Raw genomic sequence first — 21,538 nt, 5'->3', positions numbered from 1 at the left:
TGACCCAAGCAACATGGGGTGAGTCATTTAGTGGTCAGATTGGCAGACCGGATTCCTTTTAATTAGCTGCAGTTATGAGTTAATATTAAGACAGAAAAGTTTTCTTAAAAACTTTGAAAAAAATGAACAACAGCTTAGATACTAGTATAACTTAACTATTGAAGTTGTCAAGGATTTCATTTTTCTTGGATCCACAATCAGGGTTCATGGAAACAGCAATGAAGAAATCCAATGATATATTGCACTGGGCAAATCTGCTACAAAAGACCTCTTTAAAGTGTTGAAAAGCAAAGATGTCACTTTGAGAATTAAGGTGCACCTGACCCAAACCATGGTATTTTTTGGTTGCCTCATACACATGCAAAAGCTGGACAGTGAAAAAAGGAAGACCAAAGAAGAATTGATATCTTTGAATTATGGTGTTGGTGAATAAAATTGAATATACCATGGACTGCCAGAAGAACGAATGAGTCTGTCTTGGAAGAAGTACAGCCAGATTGCTCCTTGGAAGCAAGGATGGCAAGACTTTGTCTCATATATTTCATGATATCAGGTGGGACCAGTCCCTGGAGAAGGACATTGTGCTTGGTAAGGCAGACAGTCAATGAAAAAGAGGAAGACCCTCAACGAGATGGATTGACACAGTGGCTGCAACAATGGGCTCAAACACAGTAATGATTGTGAGGATGATGCAGGACCAGGCAGTGTTTCGTTCTATTGTACGTAGGGTCACTGTGAGTCAGAACTGACTCAGTGACACTTAACAACCACAACTTTCTAAGTTGACATCTTTCAAATATTACATCCGATATTAATACAGCAAATTATTTCTGTTTGGCTCTTTATAGTTTGGGAAAGAGTTTTATGTGAATAAATTCATGGTTATGTGTTTGTTTTTGTAGGGGGAAAACAAGTCTGAGTATTTCTTAGGATTAACTCCGGTTGGTGTTGTTGTCTACAAGAATAAAAAACAAGTGGGCAAGTATTTCTGGTAGGTACAACTTGAGGACGGAGTTAATATTAAAGTTATAAATGACATATGTTGGGTTAATGAGACTTGTGTGTCAGTGAAGGGGTTGGGGAAAACCATCAGGTATGCTTCCAGTGGTTGATAAATAAATGAGTGAAATTGAATGTAAGTGTTCTCCCAAAAAAGCTTAGTATATGTTTTCTCCGTAAGTTTCAGGTACTATGATTCTAGACTCTTGTCCATGGATGCAGTGTGTGATAGGATTTCCTACCATTCCAGGGCCTGACTGGACATCTGTGTTCTGGTGCGCTGTGGGCTAAGGATGATGCTGAGTTCTAGCTCTGAACGGGGAAGGATCTGGGAGAGACTGGGGAGCCTTTTACCTGTACTGTGTCTGGGAAGGCAGTACTTCCAGGGCCTGGGGGCTTGCTAACCAAAAGGTTGGGGATTCAAGTCTGTCCAGAGGCATCTTGGAAGAAAGTCCTGGTGATCTACTTCCAAAAAATCAGCCACTGAGAACCCTGTGGAACAACAGCTCTATTCTGACACGGAGGGGTCACCATGAGTTGGAGTCAGCTGGTTTGGTTTGGTTTTTTGGCTGTGCATTTAGTGGAGGAGAAGGAGAAACAAATTTTGTTTTGGAAGATGTCCGGGGCAAAGGACATAGAACTCTCTACCATCCCCAAAGCAGTATATAAAGAAACCATGGTTAACCAATCTTTTTCCACTGGATACTTCTGTGAATTTTTGAAAGATTCATTCTTAACAATAACAAAAACAAACATCTGCTTTGTTTTTCAGGCCTCGGATTACAAAGGTTCACTTTAAGGAAACTCAGTTTGAACTCAGAGTCCTGGGAAAAGATGTAAGTTTTTCTTTAGCACTTAGCTAAAGCAAGAGTGGAAGTCTTGTCTGCTCATTTATAACTTAAAATACATAGCAAAACAAACTACAGGGTCTTCTTCAGCTGCAGCCACATGGAACCAGGTTCATTGACTCAAGCATAACTTCTCAAGGAGGGGAAAGGGAAGTGAGCAGAAATGAATGAGATGGCAATGGAGAAATACCATTTTAGTTTTAGCAAAGGAAAAAAAAATCTTTCTGGGGCAGAGGAGAATAGGGAGTGATTATCATTATTAGTCAATTATCATTATTAGGAGGAACCCTGGTGGTATGACAGTTAAGAACTTGGCTAATGAGAAAGGCTGGTGATTTGAACCCATCCAGGGCTCTGTAATGAGCAGTCTGCTTCTGTAAAGATTGTTGTTGTTGAGTGTTGTCAAATTGATTTGGACTCATACAGACCCTATTTGACAGCGTAGAACTGTCCCATAGGGTTTCCTAGTCTGTAATCTTTATGGAAACAGATCGCCAGATCTTTTCCCTGGCGGAGGGCTGGTGGGTTGGAACGCTTGACCTTTTGGTTAACCATTGTGCCACCAGGGCTCCTTCAGTAAAGATTATAGCCTAGAAAGCCCTATGTGGAAGTCCTACGCTGCCACATGGGTTTGCTATAATTTGAAAATTGACTGGATGGCACCCAACAACAATAATAATCATTATGAGTGTAATTTGCTGTTTCATACTGTCTGTAAAGGTAGTAGTCATTTTATAAGGGTGCAGTCTACATACAGTGTAAAAAGTGTCCTATTTTTGTTCTGAAGTAAATTAACAGACTGTGGGGAGTAACACTTCTGCGCTTTCCCTTGTTGAGCGTGGTAGATAAACCAGCTCGGAAATACTTTCAAGGGAGGGTGTCAGGTGAAGGTACAAATGCTGACTTTTGCTCTTCAACCTGTTAGTGTCCTCCAGAGTTGTGTGGGTAATGGGCACTGTATATATCAGTGCCTGGAAGTGCTTTCATGCCTTGACAGGAAGCTTGTAGGGAACTGAGTAAAAGAAGGCAAGGATGTAAAAGTTTCTTTTTAATGTACCTGTGAAAACAGTGCTCCCTTGAAGTGCTGTTAGAATAATCCATGTCTGTCTGATAAATGAGAGTAAATATGATGTAGGAGAATCCACCCCTCTGTCTCTTTATATAGAACAAAAGCTAAGTGAATAGAGAGCTGGGTTGACTTGCTTTTTGATGAGATGCTTGTAGAAACAAATAAATAAATGAATGAAAATTATGCTCAGCTTGTGGATCCGCAATTTAAGACCCAGGAAAGGCACAGCTATAACTGTGGTTGGAACATGGTACTGGGCACAGTGCGTCACATGTAGTAAGCACCCAAGAAATTTGTGTTGAATGACTCAAACTACTGAGAGCATGTACTGCTAATCAGAAAATGTGATATTGCTATTTGTTCTCCTTCGGGGTGGGGGGCAAAAAAATGCCACCCTGAACAATAAATGATGAAATTTATTGATAACATTAGATTTTTGAACTGAATTTTAAAATTGTAAGGAAAGGGGTAAGTAAGTGATAGTAAGTGTTAAGTAAGTGATAGTCCAACTGTTCAATTTGGAGACACTTCACAGTTATCTTCACTCATGATTAGAGACATCAGTCTTAAAAGATGTGCTAATGTAAGATTGAATCAGCAGTAGGATTAGAATTATCCACAGAAATGGAATAGCTAGATAGTAGTATTGTGTCATTTCCCCCCCATCCTACCATTGGTTTCATATGATTTTTTTTTTTTTTTGAAGTTTTTTAGAATTGTTTTTGTAATGGTCTAAGTTTTGAGCAAAACCTAGAGATTTTTGCCAGATAATTTTTAGAACACTGAGCAGGATAATACAAGGAGTAAAGTCTGCTAAGTGCATTGGGAAAGTAATGTTTCAAGCTTTTTAGAAGAATATGCTAATAAAATGATAAGACTTTTTATAGAAGATTACTATTATTCAAAGTATTTTTTTCCCCTTCATGCTTAAGTCATTTTTGTGAGTGAGGTCCTTTGGGGCACTCCTTTTATGTTATCACTACAGTGCCTTCAAGTGTCCTGTTCTGTCTCAGGATTGTTGTTTTTGTTAGTTGCTGTTGAGCTGGTGCTCATTAGTATATGGTAAAATCAGATGTAACCAGAGTTTTCAACTTCTTAGACTTCTTGATTATTAGCAGAAAACAACAAAATTAATATCGCAGTGTCACTTTTTAGTCGCAGTCTGTATTGTAGGACACATTCAGTTCAGTCCCCAGCCCCTTTTCCATCTCTGAGATGGAATGGATATTCAGGTGTGGCCCGAGGAACCGCACACTCTGGCTCAGAGTCAGTGATCTGTAACCCATTGCCATTGAGTAGATTCGGACACGTAGCGACCCTACAGGATAGGGTAGAACCACCCTGTAGGGTCCCCAAAGGCTGTAATCTTTACAGAAGCAGATTGCCACATCTTTTTCCCATAGAGTGGCTGGTGGGTTCCAACCAAGACCTTTTGCTTAGCAGCTGAGTGTTTTACCAGTGCACCACCAGGGCTCCTTCAGTGATCTTTAGTGAGGGGGGAAAAGCAGGTCGCATAACTGAGAGAACTGAATCAAAGGGATTTTTATTATTACTGTTATTAAATAGCACATTAATTTAACCAAAGCACTGCATTTCCTGAGCATTCTTGCTTGCAGGGTCTTTTTTCTTTTTCCACCAGGGTACCTCTCTATGAGGCAGTGATTTACATAATGGTAGAATTAACTTGATTATTATGGAGGCCTAACTCTAATCACAGATTGAATGAAAAAGCTCTCTAAAACCCATCACCTGGAACAGTAATCACATTCAGCTTGAAAAATGGCTAAAATGCTTATTCTGCTGGTTTTCTGGTCTGCTGGTTTGGCTGAGAGACTTAACTCAGTATGTTCAGTGCTGTTAGGGCTAAATTCAGAGATTCATTCCCAAATGAACAGGCAGTGTCCTATGGGTTAAAAAAAAAAATGTTTTCTTGATGTTTACTATACCACTAACACTCTCCAACTCCTTTATTAATATTAACTATTCCCATTGTAACATATCTTAATAAGAACTAATAACATGTTAACTGTACTATGTATTTATTCATATATCATTTTGCATCCACAAATAATAATTACATCTTGGACAGATAAGAATAACATAATGAACTCGGTAATTCAACTTGAGAGCCACAAATAGTTGTCTACAATTAAATATTGGTTTTGTAAAAATTTGTGCCTCTGACAGATTCAGAAGCTAAGCACTTTTACCCATTATTTTAACTTCACAGTAGGCCTTGTGTTTAATACAATACTCTACAGGAAATCTAACATTTTAATAAAAAGGTCTTAGATGGTGACTGTAGAAAATCTAGAAAATATACAACAAAGAAAATTTAAATTACCCATTATCCTAAAAATCAGAGGTAATGATTATTAATATTTTTGCACAATTCCTTTCAGATTTTGTGCTATTCCATGACAGCATAATATATCTATATATACCTATATGAAGGAGCCCTGATGGCACAGTGGTTAAGTGCTCAGCTGCTAACCGAAAGGTTGGTGATTTGAACTTACCCAGTGGGTCTAGGGGAGAAAGACTTAGTGATCTGCTTCTGTAAAGATCACACCCTAGGGCCCAGAAGAACCCGTAGATGGTGCCCATTTGCCACCACCAACTGCTCTGACAGGGATCACAACGTTGTTGTTGTTGTTAGGTGCCATCGAGTTGGTTCCGACTCATAGCGACCCTATGCACAACAGAACGAAACACTACCCAGTCCTATGCCATCCTTACAATCGTGTTGCTTGAGCTCATTGTTGCAGCCACTGTGTCAGTCCACCTCGTTGAGGGTCTTCCTCTTTTCTGCTGACCCTGTACTCTGCCAAGCATGATGCCCTTCTCCAGGGACTGATCCCTCCTGACAACACGTCCAAAGTATGTAAGAAGCAGTCTCGCCATCCTTGCCTCTAAGGAGCATTCTGGCCACACTTCTTCCAAGACAGATTTGTTCATTCTTTTGGCAGTCCATGATATATTCAATATTCTTAGCCAACACCACAATTCAAAGGCATCAACTCTTCTTTGGTCTTCCTTATTCATTGTCCAGCTTTCACATGCATATGATGTGATTGAAAATATGATGGCTTGGGTCAGGCGCATCTTAGTCTTCAGGGTGACATCTTTGCTCTTCAACACTTTGAAGAGGTCCTTTGCAGCAGATTTACCCAATGCAATAGAGGGTCCCAAACAGAGCGGCAGGAAAATATAGAACAAAATTCAAATTCACAAAACAGGACCAGACTTACTGGTCTGATAGAGACTGGAGGAGCCCCCCAGACACCCTACTAACTCAGAACTGAGGCCACTCCTGAAGTCCACCTTTCAGCCAAAGATTAGATAGGCCTATAAAACAAGCAATGGTACACGTGAGGAACATACTTCTAGTTCAATCAAGTATATGAGACCAAATGGGCAACGCCTTCCCAAAAGCAAAAATGAGCAGGAAGGGACAAGAAAACTGGACGAATGGACACGGAAAACCCAGGGTGGAAAGGGAAAGGGTGAGAGTGCTGACATATTGCGGGGAGTACAACCAATGTCAGAAAACAATTTGTATGTAAATTTTTTAATGAAAACACACACACGCGCACCCACACACACCCACACACACACACCCACCCACCCAAAAGATTACATCCTAGGAAACACTATGGGGCAGTTCTATTCTGTTACATGGGGTCACTATGAGTTGAAATCAACTCAATGGCACCTAACAATAACAACATACCTATATGTGCACGTCTTAGTTATCTAGTGCTGCTGTGACAGAAATACCACAAGTGGATGGCTTCAGCAAACAGAATTTTGTTCTCTCACAGCCCAGGAGGCTAGAAGTCCAAATTCATGGTGCCAGCTCCAGGGGAAGGCTTCCTCTCTCTGTCGGCTCTGGAGGAAGATCCTTGTCATCAATCTTCCCCTGAACTAGGAGCTTCTTAGCACAGGGACCTTGTCATCAATCTTTCCCTGAACTAGGAGCTTCTTAGCGCAGGGACCCCAGGTCCAAAGGACACACTCTGCTTCTGGCACTACTTTCTTGATGGTATGAGATCCCCCTGTCTCTCTGCTCACTTCCTTCTCTCTTTTGTATCTCAAAAGTGATTGATTTAAGACACAACCTAATCTTGTAGATTGAATCCTGCCTCATTAACATAACTGCTGCTAATCCCATCTCATTAACATCATAGAGGTAGGATTTGCAACACACAGGAAAATCACATCAGATGACAAAATAGTAGATAATCACACGTACTGGGAATCCTGGCCTAGCCACGTTGATACATTTTTGGGGGATGCTATTCAATCCATGAGAGTACATCATTCCTTATATGACTTTGTACATAGCTTTTATACATAGCATCATGTCAATAAGCATTTCTTCTTATGTTATAATACTCATTCATATGTGCAGAAACCCTGATGTCATAGTGGTTAAGTGCTATGGCTGCTAAACAAAATGTCGGCAAGTTTGAATCCACCAGGTGCTCCTTGGAAACTGGATGGGGCAGTTCTACTATGCCATATAGAATCGCTATGAGTCGATGGCAATGGGTTTGGTTTTTTTGGGTTTATTCATATGTGCCTACACAGTGCTTAGTAAGTTTTATTTTTATGTGTTTTACTTTTTTTTCTTGTTATGTTATGGGTATAGTTTTTCTCTCTCATTGTATCTTCTGGTTTTGTTTTTTTGTTTTTTAATATTTTATTGTTTTAGATGAAGGTTTACACAGCAAATTAGATTCCCATTCAGTAGTCCATGCACAAACTGTTCTGTGACATTTGTTACAATCCCTGTAATATGTCAACCCTCACACCATTTCCACCCTGCCAACCCTACTTCTATCCATCCAATTTCCTGCCTCTCATTGCCTTCACGTATTTGCTTTTATGTAAATGTTGACCACGTGGTCTTGTATGGTTAATTGTTTAAGGGAGCACATTCCTCGGGGGATTCTAACTGGTTTTTGCTAGCCTAAGGGGAAACTAAAGAATTTTATCTCAGATCTGACAACTTTATTGTATTCTTGTTTTCTGGCTAGGAATTCTTAATTTGATTTTCATGAAATTTTCTAGTTGTGTAATTACATAACCTTCAAATAAAAATAGTTTATTCCTCCATTTCTGTCATGTTTCATATTTTAGTATTGGTCAGAACTTTTAAGAGAATGTTAAGTGATCTAGTAATACAAGTTATCCTTGATTGGTTTCTGATTTTAATGGAAATATTTCTCTCTAACTATATATGAGTTAGTTTTTGGTTTTAAGAATATGTATTTACAAGTAATTAAAAAAAAATCTAGTATCAAACAGTTGATTTTTGCCAAATATCTTGAGAGCCAGGATCGTTCCTTGTTTACTCATTCAACAACCATTTCAAAAATCCAAGTGAGAGATGACAGTGGCTCTGACCAAGGTAGCAAGAATTGAAGTGGTGAGAAGCTGTTGTACTCTAGATTTAGACATCAGCATTTCCTGGACATAGGGAGATATGAAGGAACCCAGGTGGCGCAGTAGTTGGAGGTTTGAACCTACCAGCCGCTGCATTGGGGAAAGATGCGGTGGTCTGCACCCATAAAGATTTACAGCCTTGGACACCCTTTGGGGCAGTTCTACTCTGTCCTGTAGGGTCACTATGAGTCGGAATCAACTTGATGGCAATGGGTTTGTTTTGTTTTGCTTTTGAGGGAGGTGTGAGAGAGGAGTCTTGAAGATTTGAAGGTCTTTGGTCTGTGAGGCAGGAAGAATGGAGATACCATGAAGGGAGTTAGAGAAGGTTGTGCATGGAGCAGCTTTCAAGGGAATATAAGGAGTCCCATTTTGAATATTTTGAGTTTAACATGCCTCTTAGACATCTCAGTGGAGATGTCAAAAGAGTGGGCCTATGAGTCTAGAGTTTAGAACCAAGGTCTGCACAGAATCTGAGAATCGCTGGCATATAACTGGTATTCAAATTCATGACTGGATGAGATCACCAGGAGAGTGAGTATAGGTAAGAACAGAAGAATAGGAACCAGTGAAGAAACTGAGAAGGAATAGCCACTGAGGTAGCAGGAACACTAAGACAGTGTGGTGTCCCAGAAATCAAGTAAAAATAGTGTATTAAGGAAGTGTCAAATGATGTTGACATAACTAAAGACAGAGAATTAACCGCTGGATTTAGGGATGTTGTAGGAGATCATTGGCAAGACCATCTGCTGGATAGGGAAAAGTGAGCTTCAAACCACTCTTAGATATGTGTACCCCAGAGAAACACAAAGAGACATGTATGTTCATTGCAGCACTTGTATAAAAGTCAAAGTGAAAACAACCTGTTACATGCCATGGAGTCAGTGCTGATTCATAGTGACCCTACAGGACAGAGTAGACCTGCCCCATAGGGTTTCCAAGGAGTGGCTGGTAGATTTGAACTGTTGACATTTTGGTTAGCAGCTTGAGCTTTTAACCGCTTCGCCACCAGGGCTCTGAAAATAACCTGAAAGTTCTGTAATAGGAGAATAAAGAAATTAATTGATGAAACTTCATTAAGAAAAAAAAAACAAAAGAGAATTCATGGGAAGAGAAGACTTAGAGGTGATAAATATAGACAACTCTTGAAGAGTTTTGGTGCAAAGGACAACAGACAAATAGGATGATAGCTATCAGGGGAAGTGGTCAAGAAGAGGAGGTATTTTTGTTTTCTTTTAGGCTGGAAGAAATAATAGCACATATATGCACTGATGGAGATGATTCAATAGACAATAAACTTGGTGATGTAGAAGAGAAAGAGAATTGCTGGAATGACATTCCTTGAGTAGATCACAGGGAATGGCATCTAGTGCATAAATGGAGGGTTGGTTTTAGACAGGAACCAGGACAGTTCATCTACGGTTAGCAGGCAAAAGACAGAGGAAAGGAATGTAGATCAGAGTGCATGGATAGTTCTCTTAGGATTGCTTTGCCTTTTTTTTTTTTTTTTTTCCCAGAAACTAGGTGGCAAGGTCATCAGTTGAGACTGAGGTTTGGGAGGAAGTGTTGGGGATGTGAAGAAAGAGGAAGGCATGACATAGTTTAGGAAAGAAACAGTACATACGGTATGATGGCTGGATAGCATTGTTATTGTTAGTTGCTGTTGGGTCGATTCTGACTCCTGGTGACCTGCATGTGCAGAAAAGAACTGCTCCATAGGGTTTTCTTGGCTGTAACCCTTTTGAAGCAGATCAGCAGGCCTTACTTCTGAGGCACCTCTGGGTGGGTTTGAAGGTCCAGCCTTTCAGTTAGTAGTCCAATGTGTAACCCTTTGTGCCACCCAGGGACTCCTTGGATATCATGAGGGTCATACATTTACAGGCAGCCCAGCCATTGTGTGCTTTTCTCCAGCCACATTTGGCGCCACTGTTGCATGCTTGAGGTGGAGGGGTAGATTAAACCAGAGTTGTGGTTTTGTCAAGAGAGTAATTCACAGACAGAAAAGGGCAAGGGAATCCAGTGAGGAAGAGGAGTGATTACAGGAATTTCCCTTGAAATTAAAGCCGGATAAGAAGGGGAGCAAAGACAACGAATGGTAGAATCTATGGGCAAAGGTCTTGGTGAGATTGAAGGATTGTTGGGGGTAGAGCACTGGAGGTTGTGAGCTAGAGAGAGAAGCGCTGGTCAGAGTGGGATGCTTGGCATTAAAATTATGGTGGGGTCATGGTCATTGTACATGGGAGGGTCTAGGGCAGTGTTTTTCAACTGGGGGCAACCTCCAACCCCACCCCAGGAAATTTGTAAAATTCTTTCTGATTGGTAGCAGGTTGAATGTTTTTGAGAAAAGTAGGGAGGAATTTAGAACCACATCCAAATTTCTCAGTTTAGGCAACAGGGAGAGGATAGACTTCCTAGCACTAAGCCCAAAACATGGCATGTAGTCAGGACATTTGTTGAATAAATGAAAGTATGAGTTAACGAGGTTGTGATTATCTTTGTTTATAATGCATCTCGAAATTAACCTCAGATAAACTTACCCAGTGTGACATGATGTAGACCAGAAAGTTCCTGGCAACTCCTGCCATGAGTAATTAGACTCACTTGGCAGAGCTGTCAGGCCTACTTTGAGGAGGAACACGGGAAGTGATGATGGCCAGGAGTTGTCAATGTTTGTCAACAATCCTAGAGGCCTGGCTTATGTCAGCTGGGAATTCCTTTCACTGTTTAAATAGAATCATAAATTTATTTTTAAAAACTTTATTTGAAAATAATTTCAAATTTATAACAAGTTGCAAAAATAAAAATATCACAAACAACACCCATGTTTATCTATTTTTACTTAGATTCAGTTATTGTTAACATTTTACCCCATTCCTTTATCATATATCACTGCCTCTAAATACTTCAGTGGTCATTGAAAAAGAGGAAGACCCTTGACCAGATGAATTGACACAGTGGCTGCAACAGTGGGCTCAAACATAGCAAAGATTGTTAGGATGACACAGGACCAGGCAGTGTTTCATTTTGTTGTACATAGGCTCACAATGATTCAGAACCGACTCGACAGCACCTAACAACAGCATCAACAAATACTGCAGTGGGTATTTCTTGAGAGTAAGATGTTCTCTCGTATAACCACAGTGCAACATAATAAATTATCAATTTGATAAATTTATATTGATATAGTATTTTTATCATCTACTTTTTGTATTGCAGTTTTGTTGGTTGACCTAATAATTTCCTTTATAGCATTTTTCCCCTCCTGTGTAGAATCCAGTTATCCTCTTTTAATCTGGAAGACTTCCATAGTATTTGTCTTTTATAACATTGATATTTTCGAAGAATATAGTTTTATCTCACTTTTTAAAATAGAAAGTTTTGCAGTTCATGTTTGCCTGATGTTTCCTTATGATTAGACTCAGGTTATACATTCTCAGCCAGAAGCCTGTGTAGGTGAAGCTGTGTCCTCTGGTCGTCAGGTCTGGAGTTACATAATGTCCATCTATCCCTTATTTTTTAAATTTGATCACCTGGTCATGGCGTTGCCCACATTTTCTCCAGCATATAATTACTTGTATTTTTTTTCTCTATTGCAACTGAGAAGTAGTCTGTGGAAAGACAATTTAAATCAATGTGAATATTGTGCTCCTCATCAAAATTTCCTTGTAGATTTGACATTCATTGAGAATTCTTTCTTGATCCAGTCTTTTACTGTGATGGTTGCAAAGTGCTCATTTTTCAATTCTACTACTCCCTCCACGTTTATCAGTGGATTCCTTCCATTAAGGGTCATGAATTTACAGTCAGCCCAGTTATTGAGTACTTTCTGCAGCCACATTCGGTGCCCCTGGTGCAGGTGCAAAGTAGAGAGTTAGTTTTAACCTGGGTTGTGGTTTTGTCAATAGAGTAATACAAAGTGAGCAAAGGAAAAGGAAATCCAATGAGGGAGGGGCGCAATTACAGTGATTTGCCCTGAAATTCAAGCTGGATAGGGAGGTGCGTGTCTTATTTATGTAGTGCTGCTGTAATACCACAACTGGATGTTGTTGTTGTTGTTAGGTGCCGTCGAGTCGGTTCCGACTCATAGCAACCCTATGCACAACAGAACGGAACACTGCCCGGTCCTGCGCCATCCTTAAAATCGTTGTTATGCTTCAGCTCATTGTTGCAGCCACTGTGTCAATCCACCTCCTTGAGGGTCTTCCTCTTTTCTGCTGACCCTGTACTCTGCCAAGCATGATGCTCTTCTCCAGGGACTGATCCCTCCTGATAACATGTCCAAAGTATGTAAGACGCAGTCTCGCCACCCTTGCCTCTAAGGAGCATTCTGGCCGCACTTCTTCCAAGACAGATTTGTTCGTTCTTTTGGCAGTCCATGGTATATTCAATATTCTTCGCCAACACCACAATTCAAAGGCGTCAACTCTTTTTCGGTCTTCCTTATTCATTGTCCAGCTTTCGCATGCATATGATGTGATTGAAAATACGATGGCTTGGGTCAGGCGCACCTTAGTCTTCAGGGTGACATCTTTGCTCTTCAACACTTTGAAGAGGTCCTTTGCAGCGGATTTACCCAATGCAATGCGTCTTTTGATTTCTTGACTGCTGCTTCCATGGCTGTTGATTGTGGATCCAAGTAAAATGAAATCCTTGACAACTTCAATCTTTTCTCCATTTATGATGATATTGCTCATTGGTCCAGTTGTGAGGATTTTTGTTTTCTTTATGTTGAGGTGTAATCCATACTGAAGGCTGTGGTCTTTGATCTTCATTAGTAAGTGCTTCAAGTCCTCTTCGCTTTAAGGAAGCAAGGTTGTGTCATCTGCATAACGCAAATTGTTAATGAGTCTTCCTCCAATCCTGATGCCCCGTTCTTCTTCATTTAGTCCAGCTTCTCGGATTATTTGTTCAGCATACAGATTAATAGGTATGGTGAAAGAATACAACACTGACGCACACCTTTCCTGACTTTAAACCAATCAGTATCTCCTTGTTCTTTCTGAACAGCTGCCTCTTGATCCATGTAAAGGTTCCTCATGAGCACAATTAGGTGTTCCGGAATTCCCGTTCTTCGCAGTGTTATCCATAGTTTGTTATGATCCACACAGTCAAATGCCTTTGCATAATCAATAAAACACCGGTAAACATCCTTCTGGTATTCTCTGCTTTCAGCCAGGATCCTTCTGACATCAGCAATGATATCCCTGGTTCCACATCCTGTTCTGAATCCAGTCTGAATTTCTGGCAGTTCCCTGTCGATATACTGCTACAGCCGTTTTTGAATGATATTCGGCAGAATTTTGCTTGCATGTGATATTAATGATATTGTTCTATAATTTCCACATTCAGTTGGATCACCTTTCTTGGGAATAGGCATAAATATGGATCTCTTCCAGTCAGTTGGCCAGGAAGCTGTCTTCCATATTTCTTGGCAGAGACTAGTGAGCACCTCCAGTGCTGCATCTGTTTGTTGAAACATCTCAGTTGATATTCCATCAATTCCTGGAGCCTTGTTTTTTGCCAATGCCTTCAGAGCAGCTTGGACTTCTTCCTTCAGTACCATCAGTTCCTGATCATATGCCACCTCTTGAAATGGTTGAATATTGACTTATTCTTTTTGGCATAATGACTCTGTGTATCCCTTCCATCTTCTTTTGATGCTTCCTGCGTCGCTTAATATTTTCCCCATGGAATCCTTCACTATTGCAACTCGAGGCTTGAATTTTTTCTTCAGCTCTTTCAGCTTGAGAAATGCCAAGCATGTTCTTCCCTTTTGGTTTTCCATCTCCAGCTCTTTGCACATGTCATTGTAATACTTTGTATTCTCGAGAGGCCCTTTGAAATCTTCTGTTCAGTTCTTTTACTTAATGAATTCTTTTGCTTTAGGTGCTCGATGCTCAAGAGCAAGTTTCAGAGTCTCCTCTGACATCCATCTTGGTCTTTTCTTTCTCTCCTGTCTTTTCAGTGACCTCTTGCTTTCTTCCTGGATGATGTCCTTGATGTCATTCCACAACTCGTCTGGTCTTCGGTCACTAGTGTTCAGTGCGTCAAATCTATTCTTGAGATGGTCTCTAAATTCAGGTGGGATATACTCAAGGTCACATTTTGGCTCTCCTGGACTTGCTCTGATTTTCTTCAGTTTCAGCTTGTACTTCCATATGAGCAATTGATGGTCTGTTCCACAGTCGGTCCTTGGCCTTGATGTGTAGTCAGTTTGATTTCTGTGTGTTCCATCTTTCGAGGTCTATGTGTATAGTTTCCGTTTCTGTTGGTGAAAGAAGGTATTTGCAATGAAGAAGTCGTTGGTCTTGCAAAATTCTATCACTCAATCTCCAGCATTGTTTCTATCACCAAGGCCATATTTTCCAACTACTGGTCCTTTTTCTTTGTTTCCAACTTTTGCATTCCAATCACCAGTAATTATCAATGCATCTTGATTGCATGTTTGATCAATTTCAGACTGCCGCAGCTGATAAAAATCTTCTATTTCTACATCTTTGGCCCTAGTGGTTGGTGAGTAAATTTGAATAATAGTCGTATTAACTGGTCTTCCTTGTAGGTGTGTGGATATTATCCTATGACTCACAGCGTTGTACTTCAAGATACATCTTGAAATGTTCTTTTTGATGATGAATGCAACACCATTCCTCTTCAAGTTGTCATTCCCAGCATAGTAGACTATATGATTGTCCAATTCAAAATGGCCAGTACCAGTCCATTTCAGCTCACTAATGCCTAGGATATCGATGTTTTTGCTTTCCATTTCATTTTTGACGATTTCCAATTTTCCTAGATTCATACTTCATACATTCTAGGTTCTGATTGTTAATGGATGTTTGCAGCTGTTTATCCTCATTTCGAGTCATGCCACATCAGCAAATGAAGGTTCCGAAAGCTTTACTCCATCCATGTCATTAAGGTCAACTCTACTTTGAGGAGGCAGCTCTTCCCCAGTCATCTTTTGAGTGCCTTCCAACCTGGGGGGCTCATCTTCCAGCACTATATCAGATAATGTTCTGCGGGTATTCATAAGGTTTTCACTGGCTAATGCTTTCCAGGAGTAGACTACCGGGTCCTTCGTTCTAGTCTGTTTTAGTCTGGAAGCTCAGCTGAAACCTGTCCTCCATGGGTGACCCTGCTAGTACCTGAATACCAGTGGCATAGCTTGCAGCATCACAGCAACACAGAAGCACCCACAGTACCAGAAACTGACAGACACAAGTGGATAGCTTTAACAAACAGAAGTTTATTCTTTTACAGTCTAGGAGGCTAGAAGTCTGAATTCGGGGTGCCGACTCCAGGAGAAGGCTTTCTCAGTCTCTTGGCTCTGGGGGAATGACCTTGTCATCAATCTTTTCCTAGTATACAAGCTTCTTAGTGCAGGAACCCCCAGGTCCAAAGAACGCACCACCCCCACTCCTGATTCATCATTCTTGGTGGTAGGAGGTCCCTCTCCTCTCTATTTGATTCTTTTATATCTCAAAAGAGATTGACTCAAGACACAACCTAGGCCTGTAGATTGAGTTCTGCCTCATTAACATAACTGCCTCTGACCCTGCCTCAATAAGATCATAAAGGTTAGGATTTACAATGCATAGAATAATCATATCAGATCACAAAATGGTGGACAACCATGCAATACTGGGAATCATGGTCTAGCCAAGTTGATACACATTTTGGGGGGACCCAATTCAATCCATAACAGCGCACAAGGACATCAAGGCGAGGACAGTGAGAGAGCATTCTACTGTAAGGAAGAGCCCCACCTTCTCTTCCTTTTAATTATTATTCGTGTAGGCATATTCTATTTTTTCTAATGGTTTAAAATATATTACTGTACCTATTTTTTGGTGCTTAGGGTTGTCCTGGATTTAGCTTTCAATCTGGCTCCTGTGTCCTTTTGACATGCCTCATCATTTTTTGTGTACTTTCTTACATTCTAGCGTTATGTTTCAGGCTTATCTTACATCTATGTTGTACCCACTCTGGTATCAGCCATTTCTCCAAGGAGCCCTGGTTATGTTTTGTGGGGAGTGGTTTTAGAGACCAAGATCTGGGCACTAGTTGTGGTAATTGCTGCTAGGGTCACTTTGCTTCTTGACCATTTCAGTGGACAGAACTAGGGAATATATGCATGCATATACACGTATAATACACATGCATACACATATAAATAGAGGCATACGTATACTGTATTTGTATGCAAATAATGCGTGTCTTCTGTGCTGGTTTGCTGGCTGTGCCCTCCTCCTGCAAGGTATTTTCATAAGCGTGCTATGCTGATTTTTTTACAGCAACATGTGGGAGAGGATTGGCATGGCTAGGCTTGTGAGGGTACCCTGCTAGGGGAGGGTATGACTGACAAGCACAGAGGACATACATTATTTGTATAAAAATACAGTATGTATATGTGCACATAAACATGCTTATGCACATACTTAGATATTTTAGAAATCATGCATTTGTACTGTATCTCCATTTCCTATCCATCCCCACAGAGTTCTTTCTTACCTTCCCCCATTTCCCATTTGTATGTCTCTTCTTCGTGAGAACCTTGGTTTTCAACAACAGCAACACATTTACTCATTTCTAAAATACATCTCAAATAATTTCAGAATTGCTTTGACCAAACTACTAAAATAAATATTTTTTTGCAGTTCTTGCACCCACACATCCCACCTTGCCAAGAAAGAGGGTATATAGTCAAAATAATATGCTCGAAAATTTTTTGGCCTTTTCCTCCTTCCTTCCTTTCCCCTCCTTCCCTTCCTCCCTTTTTTCCTCATTTAAATCTAATTAGGTTTATTTGTTTCAATTTGCTTTCAGTTACAGGTCCCCCTGCTTTCATAATCTTATTTATCTGATTTCGTTTTTCAAATATGTAGAATATTAACATACTTTCAAAAGTCAAAACTATAGAAAAAGGGACACTCAAGGGAAGGGTCATTAATTCTTACATTCCTTCCATTCTGTTTCCCCACCCTTCTTTGTAGATAGCCAACTTCATTGTTTTCTAGTTTATTTTCCCTGTGTTTCTTTTTGTAAAGATAAGCGTATATAAACATGTTTCTCCTTTCTTACCTAAAAGATAGCATACCATGGATGCTTTTGTACTTTTTTTTCTTTTAGTAATATCTCCTAGAAACACTACTCTATATGAGTTCATTGAAAGTTCTCATTCTTTTGTGTATTGTACTCCATTGAGTGTGCATACCATAGTTTATTCAAACAGTCTCCCACTTGGACAGTTAGGTAGTTTCCAATATTTTACAGTAACAGATAATTCTTCTGTGCATGTATATGTTTGTACTGTTGGACAGGTATTTTCAGGGTGAATTCCTAGGTGTGGGATTGATTGATCAAAGGGTAAGTATGTGCATAGCTTTGTTAGATATTGCCAACTCCTTGCCCCCCACCCCGGTGTTGTATCATTGTACATTTCCATCTGCAATGCGTGAGAATCCCTGGAGCTAGAAATTTAATATTTTCACCTCCATATTCCTGAGTGTGGCTCTGTTAGTAATATCTGGATCCTGAAGCTACATGATGATTTGGCTTGGAGTTTTTCAGATACACACCAAAACAAAACAAAACAAAACCTGTGTTGTCGAGTAGATTCCAACTTACAGCAATACCGTAATGGTCAAATAACATGATTTAAATCCAGGTGTCACACTTACAAGTATCTTCCTTTGGACAATTCACTAAACAACATTTAACCTACATTTCCTTATATATAAAATGAAGATAATAACATCTGTCTTATAGAATCATTGTAAGGGTGAAAGTGCTTAGTCCAAAGACAGATATGTAATGGGCACCCAATACATGTTTCTGTACTGTAACTGTCTTGCTGTTGTCATACCACCTAGACCTATTGAATTTTTGCACAGGAAAGGACCACAAAGATCACCTTGTTCTTGGTCAGTCTTGGTGGGTGAATAGCTTGTGCGAAAGCAGGAAGGGAAGCTCAGGTGTTCTAGGCCCATGATCTTTCCTTAGCTTCACTTGGTGGGTTTTTGTTCTTTTTTTTACTTTCTCCGTAATTAAAACACATGGTCCATTTGTTAGGAAAGAATTAAAATTCTGCTATAAAAAAATTTAAATCAGGAGTGTTGATAGATCTTACCAGGTATGTCTTCATTTCAGTTTTGAGACATAAAATATTAAATTCATGATACACGCCTTATTCAGTTACAAGAAAACTCATTCAGTGCCTTTAAAAAAAGGTATGAACAAAAAGATCCCAAGACTACTTAATGAGTTGCCCTTTTTAAAATAATATATGTTGTATACTACAACAAACTTGTAATAAGTGAAGTCAACTTGTGTTCTTTTTTAATGTAGTATTGATATAATACCATTCTTACTCATTTTCTTTACTTTTTTTTTTTGAATATTTTATTGTGTTTTAGGTGAAAGTTTACTCAGCAAATTAGATTCGCATTCAACAATTCATACACAAATTGACCCTAGACATTGGTTACAGTCCCAGCAATATGTCAGCAGTCTTACCATTTCCACCCAAGAAGCCCTGTTTCTGTCCATCCAGTTTCTTTGCCCCTCCTTGCCTTCTCATCTTTGCTTTTGGGTAAATGTTGACCGTTTGGTCTCATGTAGTTGATTGCTTTTGGTCTCATGTAGTCGATTGCTTAAAGAAGCACATTCCTCACGGGTGTTACTGTTTATTTTACAGGCCAATCTATTATTTGGCTGAAAGGTGACCTCCAGGAGTGGCTTTAGTACCAGGTGAAAGAGTATCTTAGGGTAGTAGTTTCTGGGGTTCCTCTAGTCTCTATCGGTTTAATAAGCCTGGTCTCATTTATAAATTTGAGTTTTGTCCTACATTTTTCTCCAGTTCTAACCAGGACCTTCTACTGTGTCCCTGGTCAGAACAGTCAGTAGTAGTATCCAGACACCATCTAGTTCTTCTGTGGGCTAATTTCTTCCTTGAGTCTTTGTTTTCCTTCATTCTCTTTGCTCCAGACTAGAAGAGACCTATAGTTCGTAAGCTTTTGAGACCTCAGACCCTACTCACCAAACCAGGATGTAGAACGTTATCTTCATGAACTAAGTTATACCAATTGACTAGTTGCCCCATGAGACTATGGTCCTGAGCCTTCAAACCCAGCAACTCGATTCCATGAGATCTTATTCATTTTCTATTGCCGCTATAACAAATTACCATAAACTTAGAGCCTTAAAGCAACACAAATTTATTATCTTACAGTTTTGTAGGTCAGAAATCTGACAGAGGTCATACTGGCCTAAAATCAAGTTGTTGGCAAACCTGCATTCTTTCTGGAGGCTCAAGGGAGAACCCTTTTGCTTGCCCTTTCCGGCTTCTAGAGGCTGCCCACATTCTTTGGATGATGCCATCTTCCTCCATCTTCAAAGCCAGCAAAGATGGGTTGAGTCCTTCTTATATGGTATCACCCCAACTTTCTCTTCTTCCTACCTATTTCACTTTCAAGGACCTTCGTGATAACATTGGGCCTACTCAGATAATCCAGGGTCATGTTCCTATTTTAAGGTCAGCTGATTAACCCATTGCTGTCAAGTTGATTCTAACTCATAGCGACCCTATAGGACAGGTAGAACTGCCCCAAGGCTGTAATCACTAAGGCGGCAGACTGTCACATCATCCTTCCTCAGAATGGGTGGTGGGTTTGAACCACCAACTTTTTGGTTAGCAGCTGAGCACTTAACCACTGCACTACCAGGGCTCCTAAAGGTCAGGTGATTAGTATCCTTAATTCCCTATGCAACCCTTTGCCATGTTACCTGATTTATTCACAGGTTCTGAGGATTAGGACAGGGATATCTTTGGGGGGCTATTAGTCTGCCTATCACACCTTTGTATAATAATATGATAGTTGAGAAAAATTGAATGATGTAACTGAATATTTAAATTGGCTAATGTTTTTAATGTATGAAGCATTTTTAGTTCAAGGAAGTGAACATCCTTATACACATTTAGTATGTGAAAACCATTTTACAGATGAATGAATTTATTGCTTGAGGAATAATTCTTTCTAGTTCATAGAAGCGTTAATAACAGTGTTAGAAAGGATTATTAAATTGTATTGCTTCTCCTTTTTTTCCTTCTCCCCCAAAAATTCAAAAAGAGAGAATATGAACCAAAACATTAGAGAATATTTTCATCATTTTCCAGTAAACTTTGGAAACCATTATGTTGAGCTTATTCTGCTTCTCATTTGAAGCCATGCGCATATACAAACTCAGAAGTCCAGGTAGTTTGCTTTCCTCATTGTTTTTACTCTGTCTTTTCTTCTCTTGCTCTTTAGAGAAACTGTAGAATTTACTAAGATGTCTTTATGCTTGCAGATTGATTTAATTTTTGTTTTAATGGTAATTGATCTTTATTCCTAATCTTACAAAAATAAAAAAAAACCTTTTTAATGACAATTTTTATTAAGTTGGTTAAAGAATCATAATTTTTTACTTGCGGTGTTTTAAAAATTCTTTAACGACATACAGTAATCCTTCACCAAACTTCAGTCTTGCCAGCCTGCCTTTGAATGAAAGGACTATTTTACACTGAAACCTTAAATCAAGAATCTTTTCACTTATGGGTGATTTTGTTAAATTCCTTTAACAATACAAGTCACAATAGCTGGTCTGCCTGCCTGGTGAGTCTGTGAATAGGATAATGAAGAAATCTATAAGCAATCCCTTCCCAATATGCAAAGTGAAGACCTGGAATAGAAAAGCATGGATGTTGATGAATTCCATTTAATTTGTTAGTGTATTTGGTATAAATTTTTTATTTACTCTGTTTATTTACTGACATTTTTATTTATTTCTCTTATTCAGTGAGACCTTGGCTTTCCCCATATTCATTTTGCCAGCCTCAATACTGTTGGATTATGTGTGGAATGTATTTTGGAATATAACCCACATAGCCAACAAGAAAGTACTGAAGTATTTTTGATGTTTTTGATCATTTATTGTAAAATATAATGTAATACAGAAATGGAAATTAATTTTATTCTCCAAGTGCTCTGCTGAAATATACAATGATTTTTAATTAAAATCATATTGCATGTATTTGGAAAAATATTTGTTTTTTTCCTAAATAACTGCTGTGTGTGCATATAGGAGGGGTGTTTGTAGTGTAATGTTTATTAAACTAGGGTACTTAAAGACACTT

General features: G+C 39.4%; 1 protein-coding gene across 1 annotated transcript in view; it reads left to right on the top strand.

The window, feature by feature from the left end:
• Positions 1-21,538, top strand: part of EPB41L4A (erythrocyte membrane protein band 4.1 like 4A) — a 325,161-nt gene that overhangs the window by 204,142 nt on the left and 99,481 nt on the right. Inside the window, exons 8-9 of the mRNA XM_064274891.1 lie at positions 903-991; positions 1,772-1,835. Coding sequence (XP_064130961.1) covers positions 903-991; positions 1,772-1,835 — 153 coding nt within the window. The remainder of the gene's footprint in view (positions 1-902; positions 992-1,771; positions 1,836-21,538) is intronic.

Source organism: Loxodonta africana, chromosome 2, assembly GCF_030014295.1.
Source record: "Loxodonta africana isolate mLoxAfr1 chromosome 2, mLoxAfr1.hap2, whole genome shotgun sequence".
NCBI lineage: Eukaryota > Metazoa > Chordata > Mammalia > Proboscidea > Elephantidae > Loxodonta > Loxodonta africana.
Note: the sequence above shows the minus strand (reverse complement) of the source record. Positions and strands in the feature narration are given on the sequence as shown.